The sequence below is a fragment of the Letharia columbiana genome (genome assembly GCF_014066305.1).
Source record: "Letharia columbiana isolate WasteWater2 chromosome Unknown Sc0000096_s0, whole genome shotgun sequence".
NCBI lineage: Eukaryota > Fungi > Ascomycota > Lecanoromycetes > Lecanorales > Parmeliaceae > Letharia > Letharia columbiana.
The window spans coordinates 26,200-47,083 of record NW_023501139.1 but is presented as its reverse complement, the minus strand read 5'-3'; the positions used below and the strand labels follow the sequence as shown (position 1 = coordinate 47,083).

At 49.8% G+C, this 20,884-nt stretch overlaps 9 protein-coding genes across 9 annotated transcripts; 7 read left to right on the top strand and 2 right to left on the bottom strand.

The window, feature by feature from the left end:
- Positions 1-426: 426 nt before the first annotated feature.
- HO173_012803 (uncharacterized protein) lies at positions 427-2,682 on the top strand (the record flags this gene model as incomplete). Its single annotated transcript, XM_037314637.1, has 3 exons — positions 427-473; positions 543-1,884; positions 1,954-2,682. The coding sequence occupies 3 exons, from the start codon at positions 427-429 to the stop codon at positions 2,680-2,682; spliced, it is 2,118 nt and encodes a 705-aa protein (XP_037158494.1).
- Positions 2,683-3,631: 949 nt separating this feature from the next.
- On the bottom strand, positions 3,632-4,623 carry HO173_012802 (uncharacterized protein; the record flags this gene model as incomplete). The annotated part of the gene is made up of 3 exons (XM_037314636.1): positions 3,632-3,681; positions 3,739-4,057; positions 4,240-4,623. 3 exons carry the CDS (start codon positions 4,621-4,623, stop codon positions 3,632-3,634), a joined length of 753 nt encoding a protein of 250 aa, XP_037158493.1.
- A 679-nt stretch (positions 4,624-5,302) lies between these two features.
- HO173_012801 (uncharacterized protein) lies at positions 5,303-5,888 on the top strand (the record flags this gene model as incomplete). Its single annotated transcript, XM_037314635.1, has 2 exons — positions 5,303-5,446; positions 5,508-5,888. The coding sequence occupies 2 exons, from the start codon at positions 5,303-5,305 to the stop codon at positions 5,886-5,888; spliced, it is 525 nt and encodes a 174-aa protein (XP_037158492.1).
- Positions 5,889-5,901: 13 nt separating this feature from the next.
- Positions 5,902-6,300, top strand: HO173_012800 (uncharacterized protein; the record flags this gene model as incomplete). The annotated part of the gene is made up of 1 exon (XM_037314634.1): positions 5,902-6,300. One exon carries the CDS (start codon positions 5,902-5,904, stop codon positions 6,298-6,300), a length of 399 nt encoding a protein of 132 aa, XP_037158491.1.
- Positions 6,301-8,669: 2,369 nt separating this feature from the next.
- Positions 8,670-9,107, bottom strand: HO173_012799 (uncharacterized protein; the record flags this gene model as incomplete). The annotated part of the gene is made up of 1 exon (XM_037314633.1): positions 8,670-9,107. One exon carries the CDS (start codon positions 9,105-9,107, stop codon positions 8,670-8,672), a length of 438 nt encoding a protein of 145 aa, XP_037158490.1.
- Positions 9,108-12,779: 3,672 nt separating this feature from the next.
- HO173_012798 (uncharacterized protein) lies at positions 12,780-14,605 on the top strand (the record flags this gene model as incomplete). The annotated part of the gene is made up of 2 exons (XM_037314632.1): positions 12,780-13,028; positions 13,085-14,605. The coding sequence occupies 2 exons, from the start codon at positions 12,780-12,782 to the stop codon at positions 14,603-14,605; spliced, it is 1,770 nt and encodes a 589-aa protein (XP_037158489.1).
- Positions 14,606-18,624: 4,019 nt separating this feature from the next.
- HO173_012797 (uncharacterized protein) lies at positions 18,625-19,439 on the top strand (the record flags this gene model as incomplete). Its single annotated transcript, XM_037314631.1, has 2 exons — positions 18,625-19,325; positions 19,373-19,439. The coding sequence occupies 2 exons, from the start codon at positions 18,625-18,627 to the stop codon at positions 19,437-19,439; spliced, it is 768 nt and encodes a 255-aa protein (XP_037158488.1).
- Positions 19,440-19,846: 407 nt separating this feature from the next.
- Positions 19,847-20,029, top strand: HO173_012796 (uncharacterized protein; the record flags this gene model as incomplete). The annotated part of the gene is made up of 1 exon (XM_037314630.1): positions 19,847-20,029. The coding sequence occupies one exon, from the start codon at positions 19,847-19,849 to the stop codon at positions 20,027-20,029; it is 183 nt and encodes a 60-aa protein (XP_037158487.1).
- Positions 20,030-20,198: 169 nt separating this feature from the next.
- Positions 20,199-20,862, top strand: HO173_012795 (uncharacterized protein; the record flags this gene model as incomplete). Its single annotated transcript, XM_037314629.1, has 2 exons — positions 20,199-20,300; positions 20,353-20,862. 2 exons carry the CDS (start codon positions 20,199-20,201, stop codon positions 20,860-20,862), a joined length of 612 nt encoding a protein of 203 aa, XP_037158486.1.
- Between the last annotated feature and the right edge of the window lie 22 nt (positions 20,863-20,884).

Here is a 20,884-nt window from a genome sequence, read left to right as displayed (position 1 = left end):
TCTCGTGATACAGCCCCCACCGTCATGTTTCATTAATATCGTTCCTGGTATAACTGACTCATCGGATGGAGGCCTGAAATCCTTTCCACATATAATGGGTTACAGTAGCCCTGTGGACTTCTAAAATAATCATCTCCGTTGAGGCTGTCCGTGATCATCAGAAACTTCTTCTTTATAATCATAAGCTCTCTTGGGTATATAACTTCTCTATACAAACTCGCTCCTAACAACTTTTTTCTCACTCGTAAGTCTACTTCCAAAATCATCGCATCTACACTTTTGCCCCTTCCAATCCGATAGCCTTCAAGACAAGGCTCACTCTTCGTATCTTCTTTGGATCTGGCTTTTAATAACCGGCGAAAGCCCGTCGACACGCTGGCTAACCAAAGCAGTAAAGCGGAGAGAAACTCCCGAGGTTCCAGCGGCATGTCGTTCCTTGCACCGTACACGAATGCCATGAGGCTTGGACAAGGGTAAGTCTCTCTCTCTCTTCCCTCTCTCCTCTCACCTCGAACAACACGAACTCACTAACAATTCACCAGCTTTAACTCATACACACAAGAAATCTGCATTGAAAACGCCGTCCTCATCGAGCCCGCCAGAAAGGCCCGCCTCAGCAGCAGCTCCATCGCCGCCCGACGTTCTAGCCAGCCAGCCATTTCCCATTCACCGCTGCACCCAGGATCCGCCGACACGACACTAAACCCAAAAAGCAGCACCGAATCACTAGCATCAGATGCCTCCCACTCAGTGGCCATGGTGCGAAAGGTCTCGAGTTCATCTGCACCCGGAAACTACGCCACCGGTCCCAACACCCTCTCCGTCCCCGCAACAACGGTCCGCCCAGCCGAACTGACCCCGCCACACAAGAACGTCGTTCAAATCGTCACCTACTCCTCGCGCATGGTGGACAACGTGTCCGACATAGTGCAAGCGCTCAACATCTCGTCGAGCGCGTCGATCAAATACGGCACCATCAAGGGCTCCGGCAGCGCCTCCGTCGTCAACGAGAACAAGGTCAACCAGTCCGACCTCAACTACATCGTCACCGTCAAAGTGACCAACGAGACCTCCCCCGTCGCCGACAAGATGACCTTCAACCCGATCCCGGAGATGGACAACACCAAATTCACCGACGTCTTCGGCGACTGCTTCATCAGCGGCTTCACCGAAGGCGGCGAGTTCAGCGCCATCGTCAGCATCAAGGTGAGCGACAAGTCGAAGGTCTCCGCCGTCAAGGCCGCCGCCGAGGCCGAAATCGCCATCGCGGCCGCGCCCGGCCTGTCCGTCGGGACGAAGAACGGCCTCGACAAGGGCAAGAGCGACGTCTGGGACGACACCGAGACCACCATCTCCGTCAACTGGGCCGGCGGCGGGGACCTGAAGCCCGCGGACGAGAAGTGGGACCTGGCGACCGTGGTCGACGTGGCGACGCGGTTCCCGCACCTGGTGCAGACGTGCGCGCAGCGGACCTCGGCCGTCCTGACGCGGTACACGAGCCTGCGGAGCTTCAACGAGGCCGACGCGCGCAACCCGGCGGGGGACCGGTTCCGCATCCTCGACTACGACCTCTGCTCGCTGTACACGCAGGATCTCTTCAGCGCCTTCCTCGCCTACAAGGACATCTGGGCCGAGCTGTCCGAGATGATGAAGAACCCGGACCGCTACCGCGAGCGGGACCCGGGCACCGATGTCCCGGACCCGATCACGTTGACGCCGCGGAGCTTGAACGAGGCGAGGCTGCTGGCGCGCAAAGGGCTCACTCAGATCACGGACGTGACCAAGGACCTAATCTACAACCCGTCATTGGCCGATTTGGACGGGAACGGGAACCAAAGACCAGTGCCATACGCCTGGCCCGGGGAGATTAGGAAAAGGATGCCGGTGCGTGCAAACCCACTCGATACACTCGCGCCCTGAGCGTTGAACCGGTGAACTGACAACCCCCCCCAGATCCGACACCACGGCCTCACGATCCGCGAGCAAGCCGACCTCGTGCGCCGCGACACCAACTACGGCCTCCTCACCGCGCAAGAAGTGTCCAAGATCGGGCAGTGGGCCCGGGACGAGGACCTCGAATTCGCGCCCCTGATCGGCGACCGCCTGCCCGTGCCGACCTCCTGGCTGCACCGGCGCCGAGACAGCCTCTTCTGCACGCTGGACCAGGAGCGGAGCGCCAAGACGCTCGACCGCCTCACCCGCCTGCGCTTCCACGCGCACGAGTGCCGCTCCGTCAACTGGCTCGCCGTCATCGGCCGGCAGACGCACTCGAAGCGATGCCAGGGGCGCCTCTCCTCCATCGGCTTCAGCACCGACGGCGAGAGCCCCGCGACGGCGCGCGACGACGGCACGCACCACGGCGTCGGCGGCCGGGCGAGCGCGAACCCGGCCTTCTGGTCGCAGCCGCTCGCGGACCTCGAGCGCGCCGCGGCGAGCAAGGTCCGCGTCGAGTACGAGCAAGGGTCCGGCTGCCTGGCGGCGCTCATCGTGCTGGACGCGCACGGGCAGGAACTGACGAGCTGGAAGGAGTACGGGCAGGGGAAGGTGAGCATGCCGGCGGGGCTCAAGAGCGTGGAGCAGGAGGCGCCGGACGAGAGGAGCGGCTGGGTCCTGGCCGGGTTCTGGGGACATGACGATTCGGTGGTGATTACGAGTGTGGGGGCGATTTGGCGGAAGGCTTGAATTGCGAGTGCATCTTGGCTGGGCGGTGATGGAGATTTGTACTAATCATATGTGCGCACTTTGGTTTTAGCGACGGCGTTCATGGTTGGAGGAAGGCTTGATTGGTTTCGAGCTCTCGCGACTGGGCAGATTGTATCGGTACAGTAATGTGGTTTATATCCATCTCGAGCGAAGGCGTTGGGGTCTTACCTGTTTGGCGTGGATAGAAACTAGGGCGTCCTGCGGGTGGGGGTGGTATTTCGGTATCGCAGCTGCTCTATACCCTACATAAAGAATGTAACATCCTCACTGTACCATTTTCGCATGCGACATCTCATTCGCTACCTCCCTCCTACCCAACGCTGCAACTTTGTCACGTTCTCAACAGCGTGTATAGTGGTATTATCTCTCTTGGCTAAATCATCCTCCCTCCACCTTCCTCCATACGAAAACAACAGCGCCATTTCTCCGACTGGACGTACGGACATGCACGTCGGCGACATCTGTCGCAAGGACCTAAAAGCGGGCAGCCCGAGAAGCCGTTCAATGTCGCAGGCAATGGTAGCAGCTCCTTCGTGAACCTTTGCAGGCCACATTCTTGGCCTCGGACCGGGAAGCTTCCTTGAGGGTATTTGCGACGATGGCTTTTCCCGCGTGTTCCTCGCTGCTTTTGGCCTTGTCCGGCGCTTCTTCCCTTCTATGGCCTTTGTGAGAACTTTTTCCTTATGACGCCTCTTGCTAGGACACATCTTTCTAGGACACCGCTTTCTAGAACACCGCTTTTAAGAACACCTCTTTATGGGACACCTTTTTCTGGAACAACGCTTCCTAGAACACCTCTCTCTGCAAAACCTTCCTCTGCAACACCTCTTTCTACTCCAACACCCCTTTCTAGGTGTTCACTCTTCAATGTAGGTTTTGCACATCGAGGCTTGCGATCAATGTTGTTGCAAAGGATGTCCCCGAATAATTAATTCGACGTCGTCACTTGGAAGTAGAGCGCCACCAAAGCTACCTCAGCTATACCAGGTGTCAGCGCAGGACTATCAGGGTTATTGAATCCCCAGGAACACTCACCAGCAGCACCACTGAGCACAAATCCCATGACCGTGAAGACGGTCTGCAGCTGTCCTCCTTTGACCACCCACACTATCGACACAATGATGATGGCAATGGTAATCAAGATAGCGATTATAGCGAGCTTCTCAGCCCACAGTCCCTCTTGAAATTCGAGCCCAACAGGTTTTCCGCGGTCACCGGCTTTAAATTCGGTAAACCAGTCGACCCATTCGTGAGCTGGGCGAATGCGATCAGGGTGGTGGACGGCGTGCATAAAGGAGTGTGAATTTGGGTCGTCTTTGGCGGTTTTGGCGATGGGGACGCCGTTAGGGGTGTACTAGGAGAGGAAGAGGTGTCAGCGTCTGCCTGCTCCTTGAGGTTGCACCACAGTCCCGCCCCATATGACGTGGCTCCTCCTACACCTCGTCTTCCATATGTATGCCATTCTCCACATTCACTGGCTCCGCACAATGTCTGAGACCAACTTCAGAATGCATCGTGATGCGAAGGAGTCTGTACCTCAATCGGGATGATATGCTTCAATTTCTTGAACCCAAGGATTCGCCTCCATACACCCTGCAGCTCATCCCTGTAGACCCGCCGTATCTCTTCCCATAGCTCTCTATCATCATCCCTCCTTCTGTCAAAAGTGAAGGGCGCAGTGCGCCAACGATGGGAAGGGGCGCCATGGAAGACGCAGAGTTGCAGCTCCACTTTCGAAGGCAGTGGCTTTTCCCGTGGCATGTCGTACCCTCGGCCAGAATGGCGTCTGCGCCTCTTTGGCGATTCAAAGTCATCGCCTCCTGAGCGCCTTCCTCGACCTCCTTGAGGAAGTGGGGGAATGCGAGGGCCCGAGGAGTCATCATCTGAGCCGGAAGGGGCGCGAGACTTGCGTTGCGACATTATGGAGGTAGGGTAAGCTTTCAGAGAGGCCTTCAACGTGAGTCGGAAGGACTGGGATGCTATTCAGGCTTTTGGGATTGCAGGGCAATGAACCGGGGCAGAAAAAGCAGGAGCGGGAAAGTGAAGCATCCCGTAGCTCACATCAGCTGGCCTTGGCGTAAACATGATCGGAGATACTAGCGAGCTAAATATATGACCGGCACTAGCTGGAGGCTTGGCAACCCATGTGCGAGGCTTCGGCTGTTGCCTTAAAAGTGGAGTACGTACCACCAGTACGTGTTACGTGTGGATACGCGTAAATTACAAGTACACGATACAGGTTACACAGAGCACTATTTCACTTTTCACTGCGAGTTGGCACTCGCATTCTCCCAAGTCATTCGGAATACTCATCACTAAATAATAATAATAACAACAACAATATACAACATACAAAGTAAGACTTTCTCACCTCCATTACTCGTAAGCGCAGGTGGTGCCTGAAACTGTCTGTTGTAGCTGTATGTACTTCTTTCCCAATAGCGGCCGCTGCCTGAAGCTGTGCCTAAGCTAGCCACTTCGAGCGGCGAGTCACCTGACATTCAATTCATACCTCCTCTACATAAGCAACGGTTGGCACATCTCCTTCTTTTCTTTTCTTTTCCACACATATCTTCTCTTGTTCATTGACAAATCAATCATGGCCACCACTGCAGTGACCACGCGAGCATACCCAAAGCGCAAGAGAGCTGAAATCTCATACCACGAGAGCAGCTCCGATGAGGTAGAAGTAGACGACGAGTACGGTGCCTCAGATGGGAAACTCACGGCGAGGTCAAGAAAGGTCCGCTAGAGCATCACGGCGGTCTTTGACAGCCAGGATGTCATCTAACAACCTACTCTAGAAGCTCAAAGCTAGCCATACCGCTGTCTCCACCAAGACCCTCCCCAAACGCAACATCTTCCCATTCACATCGCTCCCAGCAGAGCTCAAGAATCAAATCTACGCTCTATCCCTCATAGATCCAGACGGAATTTTTCTTATCTCAAAGACCAAACAATATCGCCGCACCATCCAACGCTCAGTCCCCTACACCGTCAACTCAAGCGGCAAACGGCTATTACCGCAGAAGTCGCGCCTACCGATACCAGCCACAATCACTTCCATTGAACACCTCCCCAGCTGCCACCATACCCGTCCTCACGCCCAATGTTCTCCTTCTCAACCGCACAATCTATGCCGAAACCCAACCCATCCTCTACGCCGGCAACACCTTCGCTGTTGAAGACACCACGGCCATGCACGCATTCCTCGCCACCATTGGCCCCAAGAATCGCGCCACCCTCACTGACCTCACCATCAAAGGCTGGGGCTATACGAAAGCCCACAAAGCGCTCAACCACCCTGCCTTCACCTTGCTGGCCGGCGCCGTGAACCTCACACGCTTGCACATCGACTGCCAGATCTTGTGGGGTGGACCGAAGAGGATTGCCAAGCAGCTGTATCGCGATGGATTCCATTGGCTTGAAGCGGTGGGTGCGACGAAAGGGAGGGTTGATGCTGCAGTTGAACTTATTGAGATCTCGGAGGGCATTCTGACCACTGGTTATGGGTATATAAGTAGTCAAAGCGAGGATGTGAGCGCGGAAGAGGCGATGGAGGAGTTTAGGGCCGCGCTGCGAAGGATGTTACACTGAATAGATGTGAGAGGTCGCTCGGAGGAATCTTGCAATTTGTTCGAATGTGGACGCACCGGAAGAAGACAAGCACGACTTACGGATGATGAATTTGTGGCGCCTTGCCCTTCTATCTTCTGCTGTGACCATAACAATGAATTCTCATATTTCAAACCATGTGCATGTTAGCTAGTCACGGCAATCACAACAAGGAATATGCCCTGGCTACACGACCTAAAAAATCCCAACGACCTTGTCCTCCTAAGCATAGTACATCACCTTGCTCATACGCGATCCGAGCAACAACCTGACCAGCCCTCCTTACAAACCTCGCTCCTCGAGAGAAAACCATTCACATTCCAGGCGTCCAAACACTCCCTACCCATCAAACTCCATCCAGGAGCCAGAAACACCATCGCAAAGCCCGGCCCCTCCACTGCACCCCAGTCCGCAGCTCCGGAAACCGGCCCGACTCCTCATCAGCTGACCCAAGAAACAATGTCTAGAGGCTGACGGAGGAAGGTATGAGTCGTCATCACGCGGTTCGTCCAACTGCCATGTTTTACCAACGAGCATCGATCGTCCGGACCGCTGTCGAAGTCGCGGATGTCCAGTTCAGCCCCTCTGATCACGCCGGGTTAGAGTGCGACGTTTTTTCAACACTTTAGGATTGTCGGCCTGGCATAGATTGATGGGGGGGGCATTTTAGAGGCGTGGTACAAGCCTGCTTTTGAGAGGCGTGGGACGAGGATCTCGGGGGTGCTTTGACGGATATCGGTGGTTGGAAATGGAAGTTCGATTTTGGACAATGGCATACTCCAAACTGTGCGAGCGAGCTCACGCATAAGCGGGGATGGAGAAAAGAGAGTAGCTACAGTGACGCTGAAATACTCCCCAGCGGACGATCTGTTCAACACCAGTCTCAAAGCCTCACACAAAGACGCCGGATCCACCAACCCGATACCACATCCCGACAAGCTAGATACCCAGCCTATACCTCCTACGCCAAGGGAATCCAAGCCCAGCAGGCACCACGCACGCCGAAGGACCCCTTCGAACCCCTCTTCCAAGGCACAACCCCAAAATCTTTCCGCCGATCCACCTCGTCACGACGACGCGGCGAAGCGCTATACCGACTCGAGGTGTCTGTCCTGGATACCTTCGAACCTCGTCTTCCCAAAATGCCAGGAGATGTAACATCTACCAGCTCGCCGAAGAATGACGCTCGCGATCGTGTTGGCTCTGTCGGGATTGGGGACTCCATCTCTTCGTGTGAACCAGAAGAAGAAAGGAAAAGCGAATCGAACCAGCTCACTCCCGCTCGACGGACGACTTGTCCTACGGTACCAAGGACGATGCGCACTGAGGTGATGTATAGCCTTGAATGGAGCCTAACCCTGGTACTGGTAGGAGCGCGTATATGGATTCCGGTCCGAGGTTCGAGTCGGCGGCAAACCCTCGTGGATCTCATTTAGTACGTATGTGGTAGGTTATCTCATTATGATGCCCCTTTGCTCTGATATCCCGTGTTTTTAAACATGGAATTATCCATTAAAGACCCTTTGTCCCTTTCTGCTTTGATTTTCCCCGAGGTGCCGGGCTTGCAATTCCTTTCTTTCGGGTCAGTCAGAATATCTTCTGCTCTCTGGGCACACTCCCAAGACGTTCCTTTCTCCCTTTCCACTGGTGTTGTGTTAACATGACAATTTCATTTTTTTCCACTGGTCTTGAAGGGTGTCCGGTACAGGATCACAGAATCAATACGGGCACTCTTTGCCAATGTGATCTTGCTCGCTCACGGCCCTCGCTGCTCCAACTACCAGCAACTCGGATGATGACAGCTACGAGCCTGACTGAATCAGTACTAGTAGATCTGGCTCCTCGGTCTTAAAAGTCGTAGTATCCACATCCAATGGGGCAAATACAGTCAACGATGCATCACAAGGTCGAGCTGTTGCAGTCAATCAAAAGTCCGCTACTTTGGCAATTGCAGACACCTCAACCATCTCTATACGTACTCACCCCGATAGATCAGCCAGCCTCCCAGTAAGAATAACGACCACATTTCCACTCCAGTCTGACTGATTCAAGACCAGTCCCTGGCGGGGCGGCCAAGCTCAGTACTAGACCTATTCGGAAGGGTTGGTGGTAGTGGTGGGTCGGAAAACCCTTTTTCCGGGCCGAACTTCTAATGCCCTTCCCCTAGAGGGGCCACTGAGACTAGGGCGACCATATACACTCCGTCCGGCAACACGATCAGTTGCTCCGACGTCGTCTCCCGGACGACCATGCACAGAACCGTGAATCTTGCCTCAACCCTCCTCAAAGTAGCCCCTGGGATCTAGAGCTACCATCTCGGTCCCACCCATGTCCTTGACGCAGACGCGAATCTATCCCCAAGCGATGATACAGTCCTCTGGCTCTTCTCCGGCGGCTGGACCCTCGACTTGGCCGGTGTCACTTTTTTCAATTTCCATCACGCCTGAGAAGGACCTGGGAACATGATCGACATCGACGAACCCGACGACTTGACCATCGCGGGCGGCACCGTCTGGATAGATAGACCAAGGGGAACCGATTCGCGGAACGTGTCCGCTTGCAGGTCTTGGCACGATCTCACGCATCACTTTGTCCATCTCGTTGTCAACGTGTTTCGATTTTTCAACCATCAGACTTGCAAGGTTTACTTTGAGAGCCCGTATTGTGTCGGTTTCTCTGCGGTTGGTCCGGCCGCGAATGATGCTGTCGTGGCGAATACTGCAGGTCGAGGATCTTGTCAGTATATCTCCTTTGGTTGCTGGGCCCCTGTTCTCTCTGTGCGTATACATTGCATTGCGAGACGAATGCAGATCCCGAGGGGGGAATGGCTTGGAAAGTGGCACTGGTAAAGTGTGAAGCCCATTGCACTGGACAACGAAAGCACCCAAGATCAGATTTCTTATCCGCCAAAGGATATTCTTGAACCTCTCCTATTCAACGGTTCTCATCTCCTTGCGCTTGATGCCCATGAAGGTATTGAGCCCTACTTCTAGCCAGGCTTCCATAGCTTCCCACTATTCACCATATCCATTTAGCAATGCCCTTCTTAAAAGTGCGTTGGCATGGAGCGACGTCTGTTGCTTTCTTAAACGCCAGTGGTCTCGTTTATAGAAACTCGAAGCTGCGATGTCCCAAGGATCGAGATCTAAAGTACGATTGACGAGGGTTTTGCCATTTGGGTTCCTCTGGCTCGCTTACAGCTTGACTCGGGACAGTCCCCCTCCCACGGTCCCCCGTCTACCTTAGACTAATGCCGCCCTAGCGGCCCCCCCCCGCGAGGTGAACTCCCTGGTGCTAGCGAGCCTACAGGCGACTATTTTGTAGCGAATACGTTGAATGGATAATTAGCCAATTGACTTACATCCTACTCGCTAGGTTTTCTTGTCTTTATCTTACTTACCTTATTCCTCGCTACTACTTTATCGTCTCTTAATAACTTTAGGTGGGGCAGAAAGCTTAGTCCGTAGATCGTGCGGATAATGCAGACTAATGCGGAAAATGTTTTAATTTTATTTTATTAAATTTTTTTTATTAATTTTTTATTAAGTTAAGTAAATTTTAAAAAATTTAGGAAAATTTTTTTTTTTTTTTTTTTTATTTTAAATAGTTTTTTTTATATAAAAAATTTATTAAATATAAAAATTTTTAATAAATTTAACCTTTTTAAAAATAACAAAGCAAATCCACCGAATAATAAAAAATTATTAAAATATTAAAAAAATAAATAAAAAAAAGGTAAAAAAAAAAAAAATAAAAAATATATTATTTTAAAATAATTATTAATATAAATAAAAATATAAAAAATAAAAAAACAAAAAAGAAAAAATTTTAAAAAATTTATTTTATTTTTTTTTTTTATTATAATACCATCAAACCACCATAAATAATAAAATAGAATAAAAAAATGATTTAATAAGTAAGGTGTGTTTTTTAATTACTTATTGGGGGGGTGTTTGTTGTATTTAGTATGTTGTTTTGTTTGGTTGGGGGGGGGGGTGTTTTATTAGATAAAAAGTAGGTTGTGGTAGTAAAAAAGTAGGTTTTGGTAATGAAGGAGGGGGGTGCTCTTCTTTTAAATGGGGTTAATTTTGTTACGACGGGCTACTCTGGTAGCTATAATATAGGCTACTCTGATAGCTTTAGAGCAGGCTCTGGTAGCTGTGGAGTAGCTGCTCTAATACTAATGGAACTGACTATGATATAACTAGCATAGGCTACTCTAGTACTTATAAGATAGGCTGCTTTAATAGCTCTAAAGTAGACTCTAATAGCTATAGGGTAGACTATTCTAGTATTAATAAAGCTAACTATAATATAACTAGCATAGACTACTCTAATAGCTCTAGGGTAAACTACTTTAATAGCTCTAAAGTAGGCTCTAATAGCTATAGGATAGGCTTCTCTAATACGATAGGCTTCTCTAATATAACAGGCTTCTCTAATATAACAGACTTCTCTAATATAACAGGCTACTCTAGTATTTATAGAGTAGACTACTATAATAGCTCTAATAGCTATAGTACGATAGATTACTCTAATATAATAGACTACTTAGATAAGATAAGCTATTTAGATATAATAGGCTACTCTAGTAACTATAGTAACTAATCTTATACTCCGCTATAAAACTCGATAAGAGATTAAAATTGTATATAGAATAAGCTTATAAAGTTAATAATAGTCTATTAAGATAAAGTTAACTTATTAAGAAGATAAATAGCGTTAGAAGTCGTATTAGCTTAGTTATTAGCGTCGTTTATAAGAAAGTAAATTAAGTTATTCGAGATATTACTTTAATATATATTTATAATTAAATATTATAATATAAAAGTATTTTAGCTATTAAGTAGCAAATACTTTATTATTAAAGAAGTAATTACTATAAATAAATCGAGGATTAATTAACTTATAGATTATACTTACTATAGACTTAATAAGATTTAATAGAAGATTATTACTAAAATAAGACTAGTTTAATAAAGATAAATAGTAATAATAAAAGAGGCTTTCCAAGCTCTTTACTAAGGTAAAATAAGTAATTTAGAGAATAAATTATTAATTAGTTAATAAACGGCTATAAAAGACTTTAAACGAATATATAATAATAATAATTACTTTATAAGGCTACGATTACTATCTAGATAAGACCTTTAATTAAATAAAATAGTTCTACTATATAAGTAGTAAAGAATATAGAATCTATAAAAGTCTATAATAGTAGAATATTTATCTTATTAGGTTAAGCTATACTATATATAGACTAGCTATAAAAGTCTATAAGAAAGTTACATCTATTAACTATTTTTATATAAATAAGATAAAGCTTCCGATTAATAAAGTATTATAAAGCTATATATAAGCAAGATAGTAAGTAAAGTTATAGTAAAATAAATCTCTGAAAAATGATATCTCTAGTAAGAATATATATTATAAACTAAATAGCATCGTAGTAAATAGCTAAGGAAGCCTTCTGCAAGTACTAATAGAACCGCTTTCGTAGTATAGCAAGCTAATTAACCCCTATGATAAGCTAGATCCAATGGTATAGGGTAGTAACGACTGCTGAGTGAGGTGTGAGTGTAAACGTGAAATCGGGCTGAGGTAGCTGCTTCTCTTAATAACTTTAGGTGGGGCAGAAAGCTTAGTCCGTAGATCGTGCGGATAATGCAGACTAATGCACGAGGGGTCGGTGTCAAATACCTACATTGCCGACTTTGTGAATATTCTTTGCTTCAAGGCTTCAAAATGTCTCGGCGTTGTTGTTCAGATTGTGAGTGATAAGTTGCTTTCAGAAATTCAGTGTGAGACATTTCAGCTCGTCTTTTAGCAGAGCTTTACATTATCCAACAATACTACTTCGCGGATATGTGAAGTCGGAAATATATTATACTTTTGGACACCGAACCTTGACACAATACACTACTCTAAAGTAAAGTACATAAAGTACTTTAAATATTGAGCAAGTCGACCTCGCAAACCTTGCTTCACTTCCCTGCTAGTGATGTCTTGGCACTCTTCAAAAGGAAAGGTTGCGAGGTTGCGGACTTTGGCATAGCTCCGTACCGAAAGTGCGAGGTGATGGTACGGCTTCCTCCTCTTCGCATAATTATTTCATCCACTCATATTACCCAAAAACGTACGGTCACGGAGATGACGAGTCCGCAATGCGAAGACCGATCCTTCCTTCCATTTCACTATATACTACACATTACTCCTTTACACGGTGTAGAATCATCTTCCAATCCCATGTCAACATATTTATTATTTAGACCTGCTCGCCTTCCGCTTCCTCATGCCTCGCACTCAATTACATTCATCCCCGTATCAACTCGCTCCAACCTACCTGCTACCCCTCGACTCCTCCGAATCCCATCTGAATCCTCTCTCCTACCTGATCAGAGTCAACAAACAAAACCCGCTTCAGCCTCTCCCTTCCTCATTCACATCCGACATACCTGAGCATGGCTGAAGAGAAGGGCCAGATGGAAATGGGAAAGACGCTCGACACCGAATCCGATGACTCTTCCATACCACCTCCCGGAAATGAAGAGACTATGGCTGAAAACATACAAGAGTCACGGGTCGAGGCGGCGGAAGAACTCACTCACGCAAAGACGAACCAGTCAGAGGCGGAACCAGAATACCCCAGCCGCAAGAAGCTCATCCCCACTGTCATCGCCCTCTACCTGGCCTTCTTCCTCGTTGCCCTGGTATGAGACCCCTCACTCAGTGCGCCTCTACCAAGTCTTGCCTAATCAGACAATAGGACCGCACCATCATCGCAACCGCTATTCCCACCATCACCGATGAATTCCACTCCCTCAACGACGTTGGATGGTACGCCAGCGCCTACATGCTCACGGCATGCTCCTTCCAACTCCTCATGGGTCGGGTCTACACTTTCTACAACCCCAAGTGGGTCTTCATCTGCGCCATCGGCGTCTTTGAAGTCGGGTCGGCAATCTGTGGCGCTGCTCCCAATTCCATTGCATTCATCATCGGTCGCGCAGTAGCTGGCAGTGGCTCCTCGGGCATCTTTTCCGGAGCGATCGTCATCATCATGAACCTCGTGCCCCTTCATAAACGACCGATTCTACAAGGATTCATGGGTGCAATCTTTGGTCTTTCCTCCGTCATCGGTCCTCTGTTGGGCGGTGTCTTCACAACAAAAGTGTCTTGGAGATGGTGCTTCTACATCAATCTTCCCATCGGCGGTGCCGCCATCATCATTCTGATTCTCATCCTGCATATACCAAAAGCCAAGAAAGCTGGCACGCCGTGGAGGCAGCAGGTCCTCCAGCTTGACCCTATAGGAACCGTCTTCTTCGTCGCGGGTATCGTTTGTCTTCTACTAGCTCTGGAATGGGGTGGATCAACCTACGCGTGGGGCAATGGACGTATCATTGCCCTATTAATTCTCTTCGTCCTTTGCATATCAGTCTTCATCGGCGTACAGATCTGGAAAGGAGAGACCGCCACCGTCCCTCCACGCATCGTCACACAACGGAGTATAGCCGCTGGTATGTGGTCGCAACTTTGTGTCGGTTCAGCAATGATGACCCTGATCTACTACCTCCCAATCTGGTTCCAAGCTATCAAGGATGTTAGCGCCATCAAGTCCGGCATTGACACCATTCCCTTGGTACTCGCCGTCGTCGTCTCGAGTATCTCTGCTGGCATCCTCGTCACCAAGGTTGGATACTATTCGCCGTTCATGATTGCCAACAGTATTATCATGTCCATTGGCGCCGGTCTGCTTACCACATGGACACCAGATACTCTGCATCCGAAATGGATTGGATACCAGGTCATATTCGGCTTTGGCTTAGGTCTGGGCATGCAACAGGCTTCTTTGGCTGCGCAGGCGGTTCTTTCTAGGAAGGATGCTCCCATCGGTATCGCCCTTGTCATGTTCTGCCAACAACTGGGCGGTGCCATCTTCGTCTCGGTTGGACAAAGCGTCTTCACCAATCAACTCGTCAACGGATTGAAGAGTGTCGCTGGCATCAGTCCTGCTGTCGTTGTCAACACGGGTGCTACCGACTTAAGACATGTTGTTGACCCATCCAATCTTCATGGAGTGCTTGTGGCTTACAATGGAGCTCTGACAAAGACGTTCACCGTGTCTCTGGCAATGGCATGCTTATCCATCATTGGCGCTCTTTGCATCGAATGGAAGAGTATCAAGCCTCCGAAGAAGCAAGCTGGTGAGGTTGAGAAGGGTGGGGCTGGCATTGAGAATGGTGAAGTCGGTGTTGAAAACGAAAAGGACAGCATGGACGGATAATGTACTAATGAGGAAATTCATGATTTATATAACAACCACACTTTCTTCTCAATCAGTGTTGATACCCACTATACATAGCTTTTGTCTCAAACTTCTAGACAGAGTTACTCTTTTCATCAAACCATTTCCTATGTCGCGCCTTTCAGTCCTCTTTCAAAATAGCTCAGACGGTATTTCTTTATCTACTAGGTCAGCATTGGACAAAATAGCTCAGATGGTATTTCTTTATCTACTAAGTCAGCATTGAAGTCGTCGAATAGGGTATGACAAAGCGCATTTCCATCATCAAAGCCAGCATCATCCCTCACGGCCAACAGGACAAGGGAATCTCGACAAAGTCGCATCAAAAGGTACAAACAACAACGCACGATGGCAAAACGTTTTTCGAGTGAAGAGCACCTCACGGCCTCCCATCCGTCTCAATCAAAAACCTCTCCATCAAAATCACACACCCCAAAGCCCTCCACACCCACAGCATCCAGCAAACCCACACCCCACCACCCCCCAACCACCACCACCACCAACCCCCCAACAGAAAAAAAAAAAAAAAAAATGGGCTCCTCGCCCTCCAAACCCCCCCGCAAAATCTCCAGACCCATCCCCCAAAACCCCGCCCCCCACCTTCCTCCCCTACCCCTCCCTCGCGCCCCTCCCCCGCCGCCCGGCCCCGTCCCGCCCCACCCCGAAGAAGAATTCGCCGGCCGCTACGGCCGCATCCTCGCCGCCAACCCCGTCTACGCCGGGGCGCGGAGGGAGGAGCCCGCGCGGAGGGAGGAGCCCGTGCCGGAACCGGGACCGAGGGCCCCGTTCCGGTTCAAGCCGTTGAGTGAGATTGGGGCGGTGGGGGGAGGGGGTGGCCGCGGCTGCGAAAGGAAGAAAAAAGACGGAAGGAGAAGCCCTGGCGGAAGGAGAAGGGGAAGGGGGGGGGGAAGAAGAAGAAGAAGAAGAATGGGTACGGGGTTTTTCCGGCGGCGGAGAAGGGGGATTATAGGGGTGGGGATGGTGGAGGTGGAGGGTGTGGAGGTGCGGGTGAGTAGTAGAGTTGTTTTGGCCCTTTTCGTTGCCTACCTACCTATTCCTCAACGTACCCACTACACACACACACACACAGACGGAAAAGAAACCAAAAAGCACGAATGGAATCCCTTATACACACACGCTGACATCTCCCTCTCACCCACAGTCCCACCCACAACCACCCAACCACCAACAACAACACCAACACCAACAAAAAGACAAGCACAAGCACAAGCACAAGCACAAGGCCAAAAAACGCCGCCGCGAAGGCGAAAAAAGGAGCCCGGTTCGGCGGCACGAGGCAGGACCGGCACGGGGAGTGGTGGGTGCTGGTGCTGGCGGATGGGCGGTGGTATCGGTCGAGGGAGATGGGGCTGCGGGGGCCGGGGTGGTAGGGTGGTAGGGTGAGTGAGTGAGTATTGGGGGGGGTTTTGGGGGTTTTTTGGGGTTGGTTGGTTGGTTGGTTGGTTTGTTTGTTTGTTGGTTTGTTGTTTCTGTGAGGTTTCTGTGGGGTTTCTGTGAGGTTTTACGATCATGTTTTTATGCTTTTATTTGTTCTGTACTGTACTGTGTCTGTTCGTCTTTGCGTGCGTGCGTGGTTGCTTGGTTGGTTGGATTTGCCCTCCTATCAGCTACGTGCCACTACGTCACGGCGGTTTCGAATCTGTTTGCGAATTTGCGTCTGTGTGTGTGTGCTCGTCTTCTTTCGGTGGGTGAGTCGGATGGTAAAAGTCCCGCGCGGTTCCTGTACGCAATGCTGAGGCTTGATCCTTCGGTTGCTGCTGCGATTTGTCGAGAACGATGATTTTGGTAAATGTGATCAGGGTCGTTGCGTGTGTATTTTTTCCTCCCCAGGTAAGAAAGGATTTTGCCTGAAAAGTGCGGTGGGAATGCGTATATGGATTGATACCTGATTCGATGGAAACGTAGCTGTGGTACGTATTTTACGAAGATATGTGTCCATGGTAAGATTTGATGGTACATACTGCTGAGCACAGAGATTCCGGAAAAGTAAATCTTGAAGATATCTTAACGACATGTCTCACGAGCGAGACAGAAGTGCCAGAGCTTCGCTACACAAACGTTATTATTGTCGCCACGCCCATTTCTCTCTTCAGAATTCACGCCTCTGTGCAGAGTTCTCACGCCGAGACTCTTGATAGTCCGGCGGGATAATATGACAGCGAACCACATACGCAATGAGCTGCACGTCACTAGTCGGCTGGCTATAGATACAAGGAAAGAACTAATCTACGATTTCTTAGAGGATGATTACGAAGAACGGAAGGAAAACAGAGCGGAGGAAACAATAGCTTCTAGGAATACGAGGAGGGTTAGATGTCGAACGTTACGATGATGTCTATTGATTTGAGGTCTACGAGGATGACTGGGTATACTCTCCATGCTAGGAGACTGAGTCCGATAGGTTGTACGCCGAAAGGGTGGCGAAGACCGCTGTGTAGCGGACCAGGCCCATGATCATGTTGTTATCATGATCGTCATGGCTTTAGATTGCATACAGGAATGATTCCCAAAACCAAAAAAAAGAAAAGGAAGAAGAAAAAGAAAAACAAGCCCGAGGAGATGATGTGACCTGGCGGACTGAAACGAGAAGGACCTTCTCACAGGGGAAGTACCCACCAGTCCATATCGGTCATGGAACCCTCTAAGATTTGAAGTTGTTTTTATTGTTTTACAAGAGGAGTTAGGGGAGCCTGTCCCACCACATGAGAATACCACCGAGGCCACATTCCGTGGACCTGAAATCCTCACCCAATAGAACCGCCCTTAGAGTAGTTTAGGCCGTACGCCTCTTTGACTGAGGAACCACCCTCGAGCGTAACCTAAAATACTCTCTCCCGGTCATGGAGCCCTCACCGAGAACCCTTCAGTGAATTGAATGATAACTCAATTGGTGGAGCATTTTTTGCCAGATGCTAAGAAAGACTACATCATCAATAGTAGCCACACGAGTGTATCGCCCCCACGATCATAAGCCTTAGGGTTTAGGGGATCTTTAGCCTCAAGCCTCAAGAAGCCTAGGTGCATAACCTTGTAGTGTTGTACCATTGTATTACGCAGAGGCCCGAGTACACGGGCCTCCCGCATCCTGGGTGCCCATGCGGGAGGGAAGCCTCTTAGAAAATATGTGCTGAAACACCGCAACACCATTGTACCAGCGCCAATAGGAATCGAACCGATTGCGAATTAGATACCTCTAACCTTGACAGCAACTATAGACGCGTACCCCCACACGGCAAGGATGATCACTCCCGCTACTGCACCCAAGCCAGATCAAAATATAACCGGGATTGAAACCCACGATCTTGATTTCGGAGAAGATGATATAACGACAACACTGCAGTATTGGCGCTGCCAGAAAATAAGAAACACCGCAACACCATTGTACCAGCGCCAATAGGAATCGAACCTGTTACGAACTAAATCTCCACCGACAACACTAAGCCGTAGAGTTGAGGGAGTCTTTAAGCCTGGAGCCCCGCACCCGAACGTTGCCATGCATGAGCCTTATGCAGCCTAGGTGCATATTGGGTACGCAGATGCTCGGGTCCAACATACACGGGCTTCCCGCATCATGAATGCCATGCCATGCCATGTGGAAGGGGAACGAGGGAACCTCTTTCCCATCAAAGTTGCATCGTTTTGTTTGAGCACACGATAAGTATGTCTTGACGTCATATCCTTTTTTTCCCTTCTCCTTCCTCTCTTGGTATTGCATTGCATTGCATTGCATTCATTCGTATCTCTTCGGTCTGTACATACCTTATCTAGATGCCTCTCGACATGACGCATATGATTTGCGACCACGATGATGTCGCCATGTGCGCATCCCCTGGGACCTTGGTCTTGGCCAAAGGGATGCCTTCACCGGCATCAGCACATCTGTCAATTTTCTCTTTTCCCTTCTCTTCTGATAGCCTGTTTTCCCCAATTGCTCCAAGTTGCTGCCTTCCTCGTACTCTCAATCCACTATCGCCATCATGGATCGCGTCAGGGCCATGATACCCTATTTGAGCCGACGTGGCTGCTTCCAAACGAATTTCTATCGCGTGCACGTCATCTACTTCGTCCTGACCATAATCCTCTCGTCTGTCATCATGTACGGTAGCGGCGTCAACGGTAACAGTGGCGATGCCGAAGCCCTCTTCAAGCTTCGCTACATCGACGCCATCTTCCTTTGTACAAGTGCCATGACTGCCACAGGTTTGTCCACGGTCAATCTGAGCGACATAACGGGCTTCCAGCAGTCCATCCTCTTTCTTCTTGTTCTACTCGGCAACGTGACCATCACTGCTCACGCTACAACCTGGCTAAGGCGGCACTTTTTCCGGAAGCATATGAAGCACTTTCTCCAACACTCCAAGGCTGCAAGGGAGATCGTCGATGGGATTGGTAGAGAGGAGAGCGGCAAAGTGGCATCTTTGACCACCGGTGCTAGTCATTCCACTTCTTCTGGCATCCAAAAACGACCTCGAGGTGGTGGCACGCACCCATCACAGACCAGCACGACTCAGAAGCGCAGAAGCCACCACGAGATCGGTCATGGTGGACTTCCGTACCCATGGGAGTGGGAGATCAGTAGGAAGTTCACTTCGAAGTTCACAAGTTCACAGCTCCAGCCCGTCCGATCCGAGAACGACCGCACCACCACCTTTCATTCAAGCCATCGTTCGACCGAAAAGTACGATCTTGCACCTCAGTGTACAATCTAGACCTAACAGTGAGTAGGGTCGCTTCCACTCCCTCAGTGAACGCGAGGCTCAAGAGCTTGGTGGTGTGGAGTACCGAGCGTTAGGTGTCCTTATGTGGCTGTTGCCTGTCTACACCATCTTTTGGCTTGCATTGGCCTTGGCGATAATGGTTCCATGGAGTTACAAGGATAGCGTTGCAGATATCGTTCGATATCAACAACCCGGCAACCTTAGCCCTGGCTGGCAAGTGGCAACCTGGAAAACGAGGAAGGCTCACGAAGTTGCTGATTTCTGGCCAGGTGGGCCTTCATTTTTGGTCGTCTCCGCCTACAGCAACTGTGGGCTTGACTTGCTCAATCAAAGCATGATCCGTAGGTCAAAGATTGTTGTTCGTAGCTTCAGGTGCTGACACCATATTAGCGTTCCAAGGGTTCTATCTCGCGTTGATCGTTATTGGTGGTGAAACAGTGGCAGGAAATACCTTGTTCCCCAGCTTCCTGCGACTCACAATATGGACAACGGCCAAAATCGTCCCTACGCACTCAAAGTTACACCACAGTCTCACGTTCCTGCTCCAGCATCCACGTCGCTGCTTTATTCTCCTCTTCCCGTCCATCAACACATGGTATCTCACCGCCGTTCAAATTTCGCTCCATCTCCTACTTTGGATCTTCTGGATTCTTCTCCAGATTGATTACCCCACAATTACAAGCCTACCGCCCGGAAATCGAACGATCTGTGGGCTATTCCAAGCATCAGGCGTGCGCACAGCTGGCATGTACATTATCAACTTCAGCGAGATTGCCCCTGCCTTGTTGGTATTGTACACTGGTGCAATGTACATATCAGGACTTCCAATCATCATGTCGATCCGATCGACCAATATATACGAAGAAAGATCGCTTGGGGTGCAGGTACCGGGGAAAGCGGATGATGAAATCGCGTCGGAGCGCTCGTACATTGGAGTAAGCGTCGTTGCTGTTTGTTTTATCAAGTAGTATCGGCTGATTTCTTCAGACGCACTTGCAAAGACAACTCACCTCAGACGCATGGTGGGTCTTCATCAGCTTCTTCCTTATCTGTATCGTGGAGCGCGACGCACTTTCAATCCCATCCCCGGGCTTCGACCTGTACGCCGTCTTCTTCGACACCGTCTCCGCATTCGGTAACGTCGGTGAGAGCACGGGGGTTCCATATGACACGTACTCTTTCTGTGGCGCATGGCATACTGTGAGTAAGCTCATATTGATCATCGTGATGCTCAGGGGCCGCCACAGAGGATTGCCGATGGCGATTGATCGGGCCGTGCTTTTGCCAGGTCAGGAGTTGATGGAGAGGATGGACAAGGAGTACAACGGCACGGTGGACACGAGGGATCGCGCTGAAGAGGAAGAACAGATACGTAAAATGCAAACAGGATCCCAGGCAGAGAAGATAGACGAGGGTCAGGACCCGGGACAAGATCAAGAGACGAAGGAGAAGATGCATCAGGATCCCGCTGAAGAGGCTGTTGCTGGAAATGCTTGAGAAGAACTCAAGACTTTCGATA